The 17,414-nt window shown below is 41.9% G+C and overlaps 1 protein-coding gene across 3 annotated transcripts in view; it reads left to right on the top strand.

Annotated features, from left to right (window-relative positions):
* Nucleotides 1-17,414, top strand: part of LOC108593962 (olfactory receptor 51E1) — a 38,341-nt gene continuing 20,927 nt past the window's right edge. The window contains exons 1-2 of one of the 3 annotated variants that reach the window (XM_009007544.6): nt 1-226; nt 9,170-13,498. In XM_009007544.6, coding sequence (XP_009005792.1) covers nt 9,209-10,165 — 957 coding nt within the window. In that variant the 5' untranslated portion in view covers nt 1-226; nt 9,170-9,208 and the 3' untranslated portion in view covers nt 10,166-13,498. Of the gene's footprint in view, nt 227-636; nt 689-9,169; nt 13,499-17,414 lie in introns of those variants that run through there. The other 2 variants (XM_002754858.6, XR_008475167.2) reach the window with 2 other exon arrangements.

The following is a 17,414-nucleotide window of genomic DNA, read 5'->3' on the forward strand; positions in this document are numbered from 1 at the left end:
AGCCAGACACAGGCACCAGAGCCTGGGAGACAAAAATAAAGACGTGCCTAGGGCTTCGGGAAAAAGAGGATGGACTCAGTGGATTCCAAGCTCAACAAGGACCTAAATAGGGTCCATCAAAGGACAGAAGGCTGGACAGAAAGAACACTTCAGGATGGAAATGGGCTGACACTTTACTGTCGTGTTTCTCTGCAAACTCCCTTTGCTGTTCTCCTGGTTGAGTTTGGTAAGCCTAAGATAAGACTTGGGGAAAGACCATCCATGAAGATGCTGGCTACACTAATGAGTTTCTTCTAGCTTTTTTCTACTCACTTTCCCTATCTAACTTCATGCTGGGAGCTGGCATGAGGATCCCAGTGGCCCACCTGGGGAGGACTCTAGAGGCCCCTTTCCTCTTTGCCCCCCCCAGGCACATCCTCCCAGGGCATGGAAGCTGAGAAGCAGACCAAAACTACAGTGGGCTAGTGAGGTGTACCTGCTGATGAACCCTTTGGACAGCATTCTGCCCCACCCCTCAGGAAGAAGCAGAAGGAGGGAGGGGGTAAGGCAGAGAATAAATAACCCTGACCAGGGAGGTCCACGGGAGTAGGCGGAGACAGAGAGGCTGTATTTCAGTGCAGCCTGCCAGACCTCTTCGGGAGGAGGACTGGACAAAGCGGGGGTCACACATTCCCACCATACAGTTGAGGTGAGTGCAGGAGGCCAGGGGCATGTCCAGGTGCATGGGTTACTTGTAACTAGGGGTCTCCTGTTAGACCTGCTGAGAGCATGAGAGGCCAGGCTGTGAAGAACCAGAAGTCAGAGATGTGCAGGAAGCCCCTGACTCAAAGGACAGGCAGCCTTAGCAATCTCTACGTTTGCACATTGAAGAGAAGTGTGTGGGTTTTGGATGTAGTTTTTCAAGCAGTTTTTCAGTGACTAGTTTGCTAGCATGCCTGTCTAGAGGCTGGCAGGGGCTGATATAAATGGGGACAGAGGACAGGCTGGGTTGGGGTTAAACTGGGACTGCACTGGGGTTGGGTTGGGGTTTGGTGTGTGAACAGGGTGAGTGTGGTTGATGCTCAGTCTGTGACTGGGGATCAGGCTGCAGCTGGGGTGCAGGTGGGGGCTCTGAGTAAGGTCAGGCTCATTCTATGCTGTACATCCAGAGTCAGGCTGTGGCCAAGATCGCGACTTAGTGATCTTCCTGGGGCTCCGATCTCAGCTTGGTCTGTGTCTAGGATCAGGATTCAGTCTTCAGCCCATTTAAAAAGTAGATTAGTGTCCACGCTGCAGCACCCCTTGCCCTGTACCCTTTACCCCAGCTACACTAAGCCACGTTCAGCTTTACAAACGAGGTCTGTTCTCTTTCTCTCTGGGTCTTTGCATTAGCCAGGATGTACTTTTGAAAACAAACTAGTTCAGGTCTGTTGCTGAAATTCCGCCGAGTCACTCATAATTAAACCAAAGTTCCTTGCCATACCCTGCAAGACCCTGTTACCTGGTGAGGTCCTTGCTCTCCTCTCACCTCGTCTTTTCAAACTCTCTTGTACTCTTGATGCTCTGGCCACCTTGACCTTCTTTTTGTTCCATGAATCCCCCAATCTTATTCTTGCTGGAAGACCCTTTTCTCTTGTTGTCTTCCGCGGTTAGAATGCACTTTCCCTGGATCTTAGAATGGCTGGTGTTTTCTCATCACACAGTGCACATGTCACATCCTCAGAGAGGCTTTTTCTGACCCCTGTCTCCAGTATGAGTGTCCCACACCCATCTTCCTCTGTCCTATCACTCTGTCTTGTCTTTTGTGCCCTTATCTTTATCTGAAATGTTATTTGTTTACTCTTTAATTGGCTTCATGGTATGTGAGCTCCATGAGAGCCACCATTTTGTCTGATTTATCTACTGTTTCATTTCCAGTTTTTGACAATATGTTTTTGTTGTCTAACTGAATGCTGCTGTGCCCCCTCCCCATTAACTGCCTGTGCCCCACCCCATTACCTTCCTGCAACAGGACCCACAGTCATGGCTCAGATGTCACCTCCTCAGGGAAGCTTTTGGAGCCTAAAAAGCTTGCTGAGCTATTGTTGTTTTGCTTCTGAGGCCCTTTTGCTTACCCTTGTCCCAGAACTCATTATAATGTGCTGTGATGCCTGCATATTTGTCTCAGTTTCTCTCCACCCTTGGAAGGCTGGAACTATATCTCTGGTGCTCAGCAGAGTCTGGTACAGAAGTCAGTCAGTGATGTTGGAAAAATGAGTGCACAGATCAAAATCCCACTTTGTGCATTTCCCCTGCCTTACATTTGCTTGCAGCCAGAGTAACTGGTAACTAGGGACGGCTTTGCAGATCTTTAGAACACTTACCTGGTCCTACGCAGAGAGTGGAGGAGCAGAGAACTGAACCCTAGGAACTCTGCCTAGCGGTGGTTTTAAGTGGTCAGGCTGTCTTAAGTGAGTAGGGTGGGGCGAGGGCCTCACTTTGCTTTTTGGGAGTTAGAAATTCCACTCTCTCACTGTTCCATTTTCATCTTGGCCATTTTAAGAAGAGTGGCCAACACCTTGCAAGGGTTCATCTGCTTTATTAAATACAAGCAAGGTGTGGGGCACAGCAGATGCAGATAATGTGAGTGGAAGTGATTCTGGGGCTACTACCCTCATGAAGTGTTAGGGATAGGACTCTAAGAATCAAGTGACGAGCTCCTTCAGTCCTTGCCGGTCACAGCATTGCCCCTGAGATCTGCCTTCCCTCTCTGTGCCTGGGACTATGAGCCAGAGGCTCCCAGGTATGTCTGGGCTTCTCTCCAAGGACATTCTTTTCTAAATATTTCCAGAGGCTGATAACAGTGCCAAAGGCCCCCCTCAATTTCTCCAGGCATGAAACATTCTGTGTGTTTAGCCCAGATAATCACAGTGATAATGAATCTCCTACTTGTTCTCCTTCCACATTGAATCTAAGTGGGGAGAGTTGGTCATGTGTCCTGAGTCCAAGAGGGGTTCCTGGACTCATGGGTCCTCAGTGTGGGATTCCTTGGGGATTAATACTGAAATAGTGCTTACAAACCAAAGTCCCTTCTTAAGGAGACATGGAGAGGGGTAGGGCAGTAGTTTGGCATTTTATAAAGCAATGGATTTATCACTAAGGGAACTAACTAAAACCCTCAACATTCTTATCTGTCAAATGGGATTAATGATATCTGCTTGACAGGTTGATGAGAGGCTCTAATTAGATAATTAGGAAATACTTGGTAGAGGACAAGCCTTTTAATCTCCATTGTGAGGCCTACCCATGTCATAGCCAGGGGAGTTGGGGCTGAAAGAAGAGGTGAGTGCCCCAAGTTTCAGTGAAGGGGAGTCTTCTTTGCTTCCCTCTTGGTTTCCCTTCTGAGAGTATACCCAGGGCAGCTGTCCTACTTACCAAGCCCTTCTTCTACCTTGCCCTTTGGGTAGATTTTATTAGTTTCCGGAAGGTGCAGCAAAATTAAAGGCAGCCTAGAATAAGGGAAACTGTATAGGCTTGGTGTGAGACTATGTAGGTTAAGTTTCTGCATTGCCAGTCACCTGATAAACCCTGAGAATGTCATTTAAGGTCTTGGAGCCTCAGTTTTCTCACCCATAATAGAGAGAGGGTCCATAGTACTCACCCATAATATAGAGGTTCCATGGCACAGCTAGAAGGGACGTTGATGACTTTGGCTCCTTTGCCTGAAGTTCTAGGTTAAATATGGTTTCTCTGCCTTAAACCTTCTCTTCCCACCAGGTTGAATTAAACACCCTCACCCTCTGCAGAGGTGCTCCCAGCTTAGACATAATATTTATGTGGATGGCACTATATTGTTTGTCACTTTGTAGGTGCTCAATAATCTATTTTTATATTATAAAAACAACAAAATTAGGATCACAGGTGATCTCATTGTTTCCTTGGGTCAGAAGAGATAGGGCTAATAGGCCCTGGTCTGCCTCTCTGACTGCTTTTCCATGGATCTATGAGAAGGAGTTCTAGGGAAGAATGTGAAGGTGGGCTGGGAGCGGGGGTGGGCTAGCATTAGGAGCAGAGTTCTGAAGTCAAGAGGAAGGAAGAGGACTGAGGCCTCCAGGTGGATTTCCAGTCTTCACAGCTGGGAGCTCCTGTTCCCCTATTCCTGAGAAAGGGCTAAGATGTCCTTCAGAGTTCCCCAAGAAACATTCCTGAACTTGCTAAGATAGTTCTAGTTATTCAGAGAAAATCTCAGCACAGGGCTATTCCTTGGGGATTAGAACAGTGTGTATGCTTTCTAAAAAAAATGCTTTGTTTATTTTTTCTTGATTGTGCCTTATTTTAAAAATAATTTAGTTCCAACTTCGTCCAGAGCTCCAAACCATCTCACTTAGTTCTACTTGCTAACAGTTGTTCAAGCCAGGCCATCTGGAAGTCATAGGTCCCTCTGTCTGTCTTGAGGGATTGTAGAACATTGGGACGCATCAGGGCTGGCCAATCTAAAGGGTGGCACTTGGGCTCTCTGGCTGACTCCCTCTCCATCCCTTCATTTCTCTCCTGCTGTAGTCTTCTGGGGTTCAGGCTGGTATTTTAGCCCCAGTGATAGCTGCCCATTTTATACTCCCAGGCACCTCCCTCCCAGGCCAGCTGAATCTTCCCTTTTTTGGTTTCTGGTGTCTTTGTATCAGTGCTCATTCTTGCTATTGTGGGAGATTGACTGCTAGTAAATATGTGTGTGTATGACTGTGTACATAGAGGCTGAGTGGTGATTAAGGTGACAAATTTGGGAAATTGAAAAGTATATGAAATTTCATACATTTTCAGAGACCTTGTTGCCCATTTTTGCCGAAAACAATGAACTCTGTGTACTCTGATTTAGTTTTTGCAATTCCTTTCTACATGCCTTATCTCATATAATTTCACAGCAGCACTATGCAGTTATTACTATTCTCTGAATTTATTTAGTGCCAAGACTTGTGTTCTAAGCCCCAGGATTCTGTTCACCACATTACTCTACCTTCAGAGGCAATAGTGTTGCATATGCCCAGCCAGAGTTCTTTCCCAGTGTTTCTCCTGAGACAGCACATTTTTTTAATCCTGGGTATCAACCTGCTCTGTTCATATAAAACTGATAGATGGCATGGATATCTGGCCCTCTGGAGTGCCAGAACCTTCTTGCCAATGTCTCTAGGTGAGAGATCTTGGGTCTATCCTGCTCTTAGGCACAAATTGTGCTACATGTTCCCTGTGCATTTATATGGACCAAGACTTTGCAACTGCTCTGTTTTTTTATTATTATATATTTCTCTTGCCCTCTGATCCTTGGGTAAGAAAGGACTTTTATATTTGACCTAAAGATTATTTTCTAAAATTAAAATTACTCTGCACTGACCTTCCAAACTTTATTTCATCTTTCTCAAAAGTCTCTTTAGTTCAGTTAACAGACAGTCCTAATATGCCCTTGGCTGTGTTAGCCTCACTAGATGTATACTAAGAGACTCTCCTGTTAATAAAACTCATTTTCATCTTCAACAAACATTAACTAAACATTAATTAATAAATATAATAGGGTTTCTGGTGTTCAGGAGCTCATAATTCAGGGGAAAATATAGCAATTATTATAGTTATTATTATCAACAGAATAAATACTTTAAAAAAGACCTAAATACTATTCTTTTTGAATAAAGGGCAGTAAACATTTAATTGTGCCTGTGTAAAAGAAGCTTAGGAAAAGTAGTAGAGGAGAGAGACAGTAAGCCAGGACGTGAAAAATGAGTGTGGGAAGTCAAGGAGGAAGATCTGGGAGGAACAGTTTTTCTTGAAAAGTATGAGAAGTAAAAAAAAGACAGAAAGACACAGAGGCATGGGAATCAAGCCTGCATTTTTGAAATAGCACGGACTCCAATGTGGCTGGATCATAGAGGTTGTGATGAGGGAGAAACCCAGGTCTGGGTGATGAAAGACAGACCTTTAACCACGGCATAAGAAGTTTAGTCTTTATTCTAGAACTAATTTGGAGTTTCAAGGGTATTTTAAAAAATAATAGGGAGTGAGCTGGTTTCATCTGATTAGACTGTTGGGATTGTATGGATGAGGAAGGTTACCCTAGAGGCATGGCAGTCAGGATCAGAGAACAGGGTGACAGTGTGTAATTCAATCTTCTGGGAAGGGAAGGTTTAAAATGGAGAAACCATATTTAACCTAGAACTTCAGGCAAAGAGGGCCAAAGTCATCAATGTCCTTCTTGCTGCTGCAGCTTCTCCATTTCCTTCTTCTTAGAGCTTCTCCCTCTCCCTCCTGCTGTTCCTCAGCTCTCTCCAATCACTAATTATTGGTTTCGTTTCTGGATCTTCATTCTCCTCTCCAAAACTGTATCTTCAGTGCTCTTCTTGTTCTATACTCTCTTCCTGGGGCATCTCACCCCCTTCAGAGGTTTGTATAATGGTTCAGGCCACCATAACAGAAAAAGCAGAACAAAACAGAACACTGGAGTAAAATGGTGAACAGCAGCAGATAGGATTTTTTGCATACTTACGATGTGTGAGGTATTGCGTTAAATGCTTTACATTCATCATCTCATTTAATCTTCACATTGACCCCCTATTAGGCAGGGACTCTTATAATCATTTTAATAATGAGGATGCTGAGGCTTAGAAAGGTTAAATGTTTTACCCCAGATCACACAGCTCTAGGGGTTGTAGACTGGGTTTAGAATGCAAGATTGATTTCAAAGATCATACTCGTAACAGCTATACAATACTGTCCCTGGAAGAGTTTGTTTTTTGAACATGGAGAGTTTGATGTGCTTGAGAGAAAACCAGGTGACCCCTTTTAGTACGTCTTCAGAACTATGAACTTGGTTTATAAAAGAGAATTTGGGGTTCAATAAGTAGGTTTGGGTATCAATTGTTTGTACAACAAAAATGGATTTACTGAAGGGGGTGAGATGCCCCAGGAAGAGAGTATAGAACAAGAAGAGCACTGAAGATACAGTTTTGGAGAGGAGAATGAAGATCCAGAAACGAAACCAATAATTAGTGATTGGAAAGAGCTGAGGAACAGCAGGAGGGAGAGGGAGAAGCTCTAAGAAGAACGAAATGGCTCCCAGTGCCACATGCTGCAGAGAAGCTGCAGCAGCAAGAAGGACATTGATGACTTTGGCCCTCTTTGCCTGAAGTTCTAGGTTAAATATGGTTTCTCCATTTTAAACCTTCCCTTCCCAGCAGATTGAATTACACACTGTCACCCTCTGTTCTACTATTCATGCTCCTAATATTTTTCCCACTAATCTCTGTCTGGTCTGAGGAAATCTCTGAATCTCTGGTGACTGCTTGATGGTGGTACAGAGATTTGTGACACACTCTGAGCCCGGGGACCTCTTCTGATGCTGGCCATGAACTCTAACTTATAGTCAGGTACTTTCTGGTAACCCATGCAGAAACTCCTACCCCAGCTCTCAAACTTTCAAGGGCCAAATCTATTTAAAAACTACAATATACATGATTTAATAAATACGGGTTGAGTATCCCTAATCTGAACATCCAAAATCTGCAAGACTCCAAAATCTGCAATTTTTGAGTGCCAGGATGATGTTCAACAAGAATGCTTATTGTAGCATTTCAAATTTCGGATTTTTGCATTAGGAGTGCTAATCTGGGTATGTATAATGCAATTATTGCAAAATACAAAAATATCCAAAATCTGAAACACATCTGGTTTCAAGCATTTCAGAGGAGGGCTACTCTGTAGTAGGAGCACATGAATATTTGTAGATGGAGGAAAGGAAGGGAGGGAGGGAGTCAGTTCACTCTTTACAGAGACATGCAGTCTGAGGTGACCCAACTCTGACATTTCCCACTTCAGCAATATCTTTTTATATAAATCATTTTGTATAGTAAGATTCAGTTCATTTGTAGACTGAACTCTGCTATAGGGTTGATTATGTCTCTGGTGCTTCTAATGCCATCACCCCTCAGGGTTAGTATTCTAGTTATATAAATCCCACTCTCTCAGGTTGGGTGGGTCTCCTAGAAGCAGAACCTGAGGTGGGGGTTCTTGTCCAAATGACATATTGAGGGAGTACTGTTATGAGAAGAAGAAGGAGGAAATCCTGGGAGGGCAGGGGAAGAAAGCTAATCAGGGCTGTGGTCTCAGCTGGAGACTAGCTTCAGCCTTGTTCCTTGGAAAGCTCTGCAGTACAAATTGCATTGAAGTATTTGTTGCACCCGGAGGCAATGTTACACCTGGAGTCTTTTGGTACCCTTTTGTCAGGGAGCCACTGGCCTCTAGATGTGCATCATGGGGGCATAGTGTACCCTCCTGGATGAGGTGCCTCCCATTTGACCAAGGACAATCCTCTGTAAAGAGGAGGAGCTGTGAGCCCTTAGCACTCAATACTCAGTGCAGATGGGAGATGGTTGCATTGGCTTTGTGAATGGGATATGGCTGGGACACCAATGGCATCCGCTATAGCTGTCATTCCCTTTTTTGAAATAAACTGAGTAGTCTGGACAAGTGTAAAACTTTGGGGGTCATTTGGACAAGAAGGAAATGTAGAAATAGAGTTCAGGACTAATTTGGTGTCAGTTTTTTGTTAGATTAGGGTTTATCGTAATAAAATAGAATGTGAATTGTGAGTTGAATATCATAAATTCAATCTTTAAATTAAGATTGAAATGGTTAATAAAAGGTCAAATCTTAAGTTAATGTTAAAGTCAGGATTAAGTCTAGAATTGGGGAGATCATTAGATTAGTAATGGAGTTAGGTTTCAATATTAATCTGTTATTACTATTATTACACTTGGACTGGAATTTCTTTAAAGGATAGTCTAATGATATGCTTAGAATTGCAGTTAGTATTGAGCACAGGGAAGCATAAAGGAAGGCTAGGATAGAGGAAATTATGAGTTTTTTTTCATCAGCTAAGACTCTTATATTCAGTCAGTAGCCTTTCTTTGGAGAACTAAATGATTTGGAATATGTTTTAAATTTTTGTCTTAGTCTTTCACTTGCTACCAGAATTAACAATACAGGTGGGGTTAGTAAGTAGGACTGGATGAATTTGTGACTGGTCCTTGAATTATGTTAGATTACATTTAGAAAATGATTAGAATTTGCATAAGAAATGGAATTAGAATTTGAGTTAGAGAATAGGATAGAGTGAGGTGTGGTATTGAGATTCTCAAGGATCTGACAATGGCTTATCTTTGCATTCCAGCCTCTACCTGCCTGGTGCTGGTCCCAGTTCAGCTTCTCCATGATGGTGGGTCCCAATGGTAATGAATCCAGTGCTACATACTTCATCCTAATAGGCCTCCCTGGTTTGGAAGAAGCTCAGTTCTGGTTGGCCTTCCCATTGTGCTCCCTCTACCTTATTGCTGTGCTAGGTAACTTGATGATCATCTACGTTGTGCGGACCGAGCACAGCCTGCACGAGCCCATGTATATATTTCTTTGCATGCTTTCAGGCATTGACATCCTTATCTCTACCTCATCCATGCCCAAAATGCTGGCCATCTTCTGGTTCAATTCCACCACCATCCAATTTGATGCTTGTCTGCTGCAGATGTTCGCCATCCACTCCTTATCTGGCATGGAATCCACAGTGCTGCTGGCCATGGCCTTTGACCGCTATGTGGCCATCTGCCACCCACTGCGCCATGCTACAGTGCTTACGTTGCCTCGGGTCACCAAAATTGGTGTGGCTGCTGTGGTACGGGGGGCTGCACTGATGGCACCCCTTCCTGTCTTCATCAAGCAGCTGCCCTTCTGCCACTCCAATATCCTTTCCCATTCCTACTGCCTACACCAAGATGTCATGAAGCTGGCCTGTGCTGATATCCGGGTCAATGTCATCTATGGCCTTATTGTCATCATCTCTGCCATAGGCCTGGACTCACTTCTCATCTCCTTCTCATATCTGCTTATCCTTAAGACTGTGTTGGGCTTGACACGTGAAGCCCAGGCCAAGGCATTTGGTACTTGTGTCTCTCATGTGTGTGCTGTGTTCATATTCTATGTACCTTTCATTGGATTGTCTATGGTGCACCGCTTTAGTAAGCGGCGTGACTCTCTCCTGCCTGTCATCATGGCCAATATCTATCTGCTGGTTCCTCCTGTGCTCAACCCAATTGTCTATGGAGTGAAGACGAAGGAGATCCGACAGCGCATCCTTCGACTTTTCCACGTGTCCACACACACTTCAGACCCTTAGGTGTCAGCGATCAAACTTCTTTTCCATTCAGAGTCCTCTGATTCAGATTTTAATATCAACATTTTGGACGACAGTATTCAGAAAAAAATTTTCCTTGATAAAAATACAACTCAGATCCTTCAGATATGAAACTAGTTGGGGAATCTCTATTTTTCAATATTATTTTCTTCCTTTTTTTTTCTCTCTATACAGTTATTAATACCCTGGATTGGTTGTGGTTGGAGAGTTATTACTTTCCATTTTTCCATGCAGTCCAAATCTAAACTGCTTCTACTGATGGTCCACAGCATTCTGAGACAAGAGTAGTGCATCTAAAGAACATTTGCCAAAGGCTTAAACATGGCAAAAGGAAAATAAACACAAGAATATAATAAAATGAGATAATCTAACTTAAAACTGTAACTTCCTCTTCAGAACTCTCAACCACATTGGATCTCAGAAAAAGACCGTCTTCAAAATGACTTCTTCAGAGAAGAAATAATTTTTCTTCTGGATGTAGCACTTAAGGGGAAGATTGGAAGTAAAGCCTTGAAAAGAATACATTTATCTACATTAATGAAAGTTGACACATTCTGCTTTGATAGTTTTCACAGCATATGAACACTGATTGGACAGTAATTTTCCTATTTAATTTTCTAATCAACTTTTTAATTTAGGCAAAGATATGATCAGTACCCTTATTGTGGCAATGGAAAAATTGATGTTCAGTGAGGATCAGTGAATTAAATGGAGTCATACAGGTACAAAAATAAAAAAAAAGACTTTTAATGCCCAATTTCATATTATGTGGAAGAACTGTCAGTTAGACCAATAGGATAGTGGGTTAGAGATTTCCAGAATCTTACATTTTCTAGAGGAGGTATTTAATTTTCTCTCATTCATCCAGTGTTGTATTTAGGAATTTCCTGACAACAAACTCATGGCTATTGATTATTGTCCTGGTCCAATTGTCACTTTACCTGTGTCTTGGAAGCAGAAGTGATTTCTAGGTCCACCATTATGGAAGGTTCTTATACAACAAATCTGGCATGGGGCTTACAGCCATTTGTTTTAAAAGTTCCATAGGTGATTCTGATAGGCAGGGAGGTTAGGGAGCCACCAGTTGCAATGGGAAGTATGGAATGGCAGGTGTTGAAGACAACATTGGCCTTTTGAGTGTGACTGGTAGCTGGAAAGTGAGGGAATCTTCAGGACTATGCTTTGTTTGGGGCTTTGTGTAGTATGAAACAGGTACTTTGAGAAAGTAATCTGACTTAGGCATGGGAATCAGGCATTTCTGCTTCTGAGGGGCTATTACCAAGTGTTAATAGGTTTCATCTTCAACAGGATATGACAACAGTCTTAACCCAGAAACTCCATAACAAATACTAACACGTGATCATGTATGTGGTGAGATTCATTTTCTTCTTCAATCCTCAGGTTTCCTGATATGGATTCCCATAACATCTTTCATCCCCTTTTGTAATGTATATAATGTTTGGAAATGGCTATTTAATACTTGTATTTGCTGCTGGACTATAAGCCCATGAGGGCACTGTTTGTTAGTGAGTGTCATCTGTGTTCATCATTGATTGCTCTTTGCTTATCACCGAATCCCCAGCAAAGGGCCTAGAACATAATAGTGCTTATGCTCGATACTGTCTATTTTTCACCAAACCTGATTCCTTCCATCCTGAACACACAGCCAGGCCATTGTCCAGCCTTCTTTGAGTTAGGTTTCATTAAATTCTAGCCATTACTTTCAATGTGAGTGGAAGTGACATGTACCACTTCTATACCTGGCTCATAAAGCCCTCCCATGTGCAGTCTTTCACGCGGACATTAAATGTAACTTGGGAAGCTATGTTTTACACATAGCAAACCACCAGAATCCTGGATTCCTAAAACAACTGTGCAGGGCCAAACCTCTGTCATTTGCAAGTCCCCCTTGTATTTGCATCAGGCAGTTGGATAAGTGAAAAATAAAGTACTAGTGTATCAATCTCTGAAAATGATTTTATTGTTCTTAAAGGATTCTAGCCTTGTAAATAAAACACTAATTTAATAGTTGTTGAATAAATAGCTTAAAAACTAAAGGAAATGAAAACTGAAAACTGAAGGACTCAGGAAAGACTGCTCTTCCTCCTTCCAGAGTAAACATAAGAGGTATACATTTATCAAAGGAGGAAATATTTCCTTACATTATCATAAATATCACAAAGTCCTTATTAATCATCATGACGTCAAGCTGTGTCTCATGTAGGTTTCTATTAATTTGTTTTGCATTGCTCCCATCCCAACTTCTTAGGAAACTTACATTGTTATCTCTCCTCTGTCATGGATGTTCAACCTCACTCTCTCAAATGAATCATTCCTGGCATTTATCATGTTCAAACCTTCCATATTAAAAGCAACAATATAGACAACCACCATGATAACTCTGTCTAAAACTCTTTTGTCTCTTCCCTTTAATAGCCAAATTTCTTAGAGAAGTTATCTGTAACTTATTTTCATTTACACATCTCTCAGATAACTCTTCCACTATTCCAGTTTAGTTTTGGCCTTGGTCAAACTACCAAAGAACTTTTACTATACATCATCAGAAACCTCTGTGTGTCTGAGGTCTTTAGTTTTTATCTTCCCTGATTTCTCATCAACATATAACACAGTTGGCCACTCTGTTTCTTGATACATTTTCTCCCTTTGTCCTTTGTAGCATCACACTCATGGTTTTCTGTTTTTATCTCTGTATACTTCTGAGTTTCCTTTGCACATGCATTCTACTCTGCCTGGTGAGAGAATATGTTGCAATCGAATCAGGCCTCTAATTCCTACACAGTTAATACTTGTATTTGCTGCTGATCTATAAAATTTGAGTTGGTGGCCTCTAATTCCCATGCAGTCACACACACACACACACACACACGCACGCACACACACGCACACACCATTCAGTTTGCCATTTGTATATCAGTGACTTAATTTGTATCTTTAGACTAGATTATTGGGCTAGTATAGAGCTCTAGGCTTGTAAGTCTAATGTCTGTGTAACCCAGACATTTGGAGGCTTCAATCTCAAAGTGTCCAGAAATCAAATTCATGATATTCTTTATGCAATTATATTCATCATTCATGTTTCATATATCAGTTAGTCTTGCCACCACTAATTCTGATGTGCAAGCCTCAAACCTAGGACTGAAACTTGCTCTTTTCTTTTTCTTCTCTTAACCTTCATCTTTAATTCCAAATAAAGTTATATAGTTTCTACTGCTTTTATAACTTTGATCCCATATTTCTCTTTATTTGTACCTCTACTCCCCTAATCCATGTTACAATAAATTCATATTGACTATTTCAATAGCCTTGTAACTGGTATATTTACATGCATTATAGCTTTAATTCAATCTATTCTCTGCAACACAATGTAAAACCCTGTTTCCAAAGGCAAATGTGATCATGTCAAAACCACTCTCTCTTCTGCTTAAAATACTCTTAGTATTTCCCACCTTTTTGGTTGAACCCATTTCTATTTTCAGGCTTCTCTTGAACCATGGGCTCCTTGCTCATTGACTTCCAGTCCCACTGCCTTTTGTTTCTCTCCTTTATTTCACCATACTTCCTCCTTTACAGGCTCTTTGGAAACATGGTTTTTTATGCCTAATATGCCTTCTCCTAAACATTCTTTCTCAGTTTTATATATATATCTTTTAATATTCAGACTTCCTCTTAATTATCACTTCTTGAGAAAACTCATTCCTTAACCCTTAGGGTAGGTCAGATACCCTTATTGTATACGTTTATAGAACCAGCTATTCTTAATTCACTTATGTAGTCATTTTTATAGGCAGAATTCTAAAATGACCCTACAGAAATGTCCTGCTCTGGCTTCCAGAACCTTTAAATATGATGAGCTGTCAATCCTGGGATTGTGTTACATATTATATCGTACAATTGGATTTTCAGATAGGGAGATTGTATCCCCATGGGCCTGGTCTAATCACGTGAGACCTTAAAAACAAGACATCTCTCTAGTTGGTAACAGAAGAAGTCAGAGATATTCAAAGCATGGCAAGGATGTGATGTGCTGTTGCTGGCGTGACGATGGAGGAGCATGTGAGAAGGAACATGTGTAGTCTAGGGAGTGGAGGGAGACCAACAGAGAGCAATGGAAAAGGGATTCCAGTGGCACAGCTTCAGGAAACTGGATTCTGTTAAAAACCAGAATGAAAGTGGTTTCTTCCTCTAGGCTCCCAAATTAGAACCCAGTCAGCTGAAACTTTTATTTTAGCCTTATGAGAAACCCAGCTATACTTCTCTTAAGGCTAAGAAGGTCACCCATACTTTTGACCTTCAGAATATGAACTAATAAATGGGCATTGGTTTAAGCTGCCTTTTTTTTTTTTTTTGCTGTGCAGCAATAGGAAACTAATGCAGTCATCAAATACATTCTTAGTGCTATTAAAATGAGTGTGAACCCAGCACTGAGAATGCAATGCAGAACAAAGGTGGTTTAAACTCCTCCCTCATGGAGTACATAATCCCCTGGGGGAAGAGAATCCTAAATGGATAGGGCTTCATGCCATTGCAAATTTATATTTCTTTGCAAACATATTTAATTAGTGTGTTTTCCTCCCACAGGGATCAAGTCTGGTTTTCGTAGCATTCTAATCTTGCCCATCGTGTAACAGAGTGTCTGGCTCACAGGAGTCACTAAAGAGAAAAATAAAGAACTATTCATTAATACATGAAGAATAAAGTGCTCCAAGTCAGATAGGATAGCTGAATGAGACAGTGTGACAGAGTTTGAGTAAGTTTTGTTTTCCTGATTCTAAAGCTTGTATACTTAAACACTATAACATATCATTCTACTTACCCAATGCTACATACTGAGATCCTGTGAAACCAACCTCACGTGTAGTAGGAGGAGTAGTGGCACAGGTGAAGAGAGAGGTGCACATGTCCTTACAACTTCACCTTGTAAGAAAGTGCATTCCAGCAGAAACACACAAGCAAATCTTAGTATTTGTCCTCTAAAGCTCTTTCTATTTCTTTCTTCTTTTTTTTTTTTTTAAATTATACTTTAAGTTCCGGGGTACATGTGCAGAACGTGCAGGTTTGTTACATAGGTATACACGTGCCATGGTGGTTTGCTTCATCCATCACTGTCATCTACATTAGGTATTTCTCCTAATGCTATCCCTCCCCAGTCCCCCCACTCCCTGCAATCTCCCCTATGCCCCAACCCCCCGACAGGCCATGGTGTGTGATGTTCCCCTCTTTGTGTCCATGTGTTCTCATTGTTCAATGCCCACTTATGAATGAGAACATCTGATGTTTGGTTTTTTGTTCTTGTGTCAGTTTGCTGAGAATGATGGTTTCCAGCTTCATCCAGTACTTATCTGCCGGAGGTGTGAAGGACATCACTTCCATCAAAAAGGTCCAGGAGATGCCCTATGGTGAGAAATTAGGGAACTTTTCTTGACTACAGGAGAGTACTTATTTCCGTCAGTCAGCTGTATTGCATCTCTCATGTCTCCAGTTCCTCTACTCAATGTAGCTGAAAACTTTCTCACATACAATTATTTATATATATTCTTTCCTCTGAAGGACCAAAAGCTCCATAGAGGAAAACATCTCCAAATTACCGTTAAATAACCCATTGCTTTATCTCCTGTTAAATAATTTATCATTGAATCTTCAAAATAATTATTGAGCATCTGCTGTTCCACCAACAGCACTAGGCACTGAGTATATGTTGGCATCCTCAGGGCTTGCCATCTAGTTGAATGACAAACTGTTGTATACATGCAAGAAGCAAACACAGTCCCTTGAATAATATGGAAAGGAGAATTAATGAGACAGGATTTTCTGAGAAATTAGGTTTATACTTGACAAAATGAGAGGAGCAGTTAGAAATGAGACACAGGCATGGGGGGAACGAGAACATTCCAGGCAGCGTGAAAGGTATCTGGGAAAACGCTGAGGCCAGATAAGAGGTTAAACTGATTAGTCTTCCTGGCTCCAGTTTTGTTCATATGTCCAATGCTCTTCCAATCTGAAATTTATACTACTAAGTCATAGTAAAAAAGTAATGATTTTTATGTACTGGATACAAACCAAACCACTTAGCGTAGGACGTACGGTCCTATACAATTTGGTCACCTGCTCTTTCATCCCTACCACTCCCTTTTCTTGCTCTTTGCCACAGGCATGGCTATGAAGACATAAGTGATGGAGACATAGAGAAGTACAGGAATGCACACCTTTTCACAAACAGTTTTTCTTTTTCAAAATGTGGAGTCTTCTTTTCATGTTGCTCTTTTGTTCTAGATTTTTCTCTTATTTAATTTAGTTTGCCTAGAAATACTCTACATTTTTCAAGGTGAAGTAAAAAGTATCTCCTTTGTGGCAGCTTGCCACACCTTCCCAAACATGTTCTGCCAACGACCAATTTGTAATCTCCAGCAATCTTTTGAGAATAACTTTATTATGTAACTTATTGGTTTATAGTCTGGTTGTATCTTTACTTGCCTTTCTCCTGGCACAAGATTGTGAGCTTTCGGTGGCAAGGGAACCTATTTCATTTATTTCTCAGCCTTTCATCCTCATCACTACTTTCTTACAAAGTAAATGCTGAACATAAATTTCTGACACGAATAAACCTGTGGGCCTCCCACTATCTTAGCACAGATTAGGGATTTTCAGTGCTTGCTGGTTCTAATAGGTTTCTGTAAGACTCTTGTAGTCTCTTTTATGTTACGCAGGCCTTAAGATATGTTGTAATTTCATCAGCCTTGGCCTCTCTTCCTCAGCATCCTGAGCATGGCCTCTCTGATGGGCTTGGACTTCACACTGTAAATGATGGGGTTGAGCACAGGAGGTATCACCAAGTACGCATAGGCAACAAGAGCATGTACAATGTGGGGCAGGTGCCTCCCAAAACGGTGCATCATGGACATGGTGATAGCTGGAACGAAGAAGACAAAGACAGCCAGAATGTGGGAAACACAGGTGTTGAGGGCCTGGATGCGCTCCCTGGGAGAGGCCAGACCCATGACTGTGCACAGGATGAAGGTATAAGACAGGATGATGAGCAGAGAGTCTATGCCCCCTGTAGATACAACCACATAGAGCCCATAGCATATGTTGATCGTGATGTCAGCGCAGGCACACCTCATCACATCAGGGTGGAAACAGAACGAGTGGGACAGGATGTTATCGCCAGGGCAGAAATTTAGACGCTTAATCAAAAATGGCACAGGGAAGAGGC

Source organism: Callithrix jacchus, chromosome 10 (genome assembly GCF_049354715.1).
Source record: "Callithrix jacchus isolate 240 chromosome 10, calJac240_pri, whole genome shotgun sequence".
NCBI lineage: Eukaryota > Metazoa > Chordata > Mammalia > Primates > Cebidae > Callithrix > Callithrix jacchus.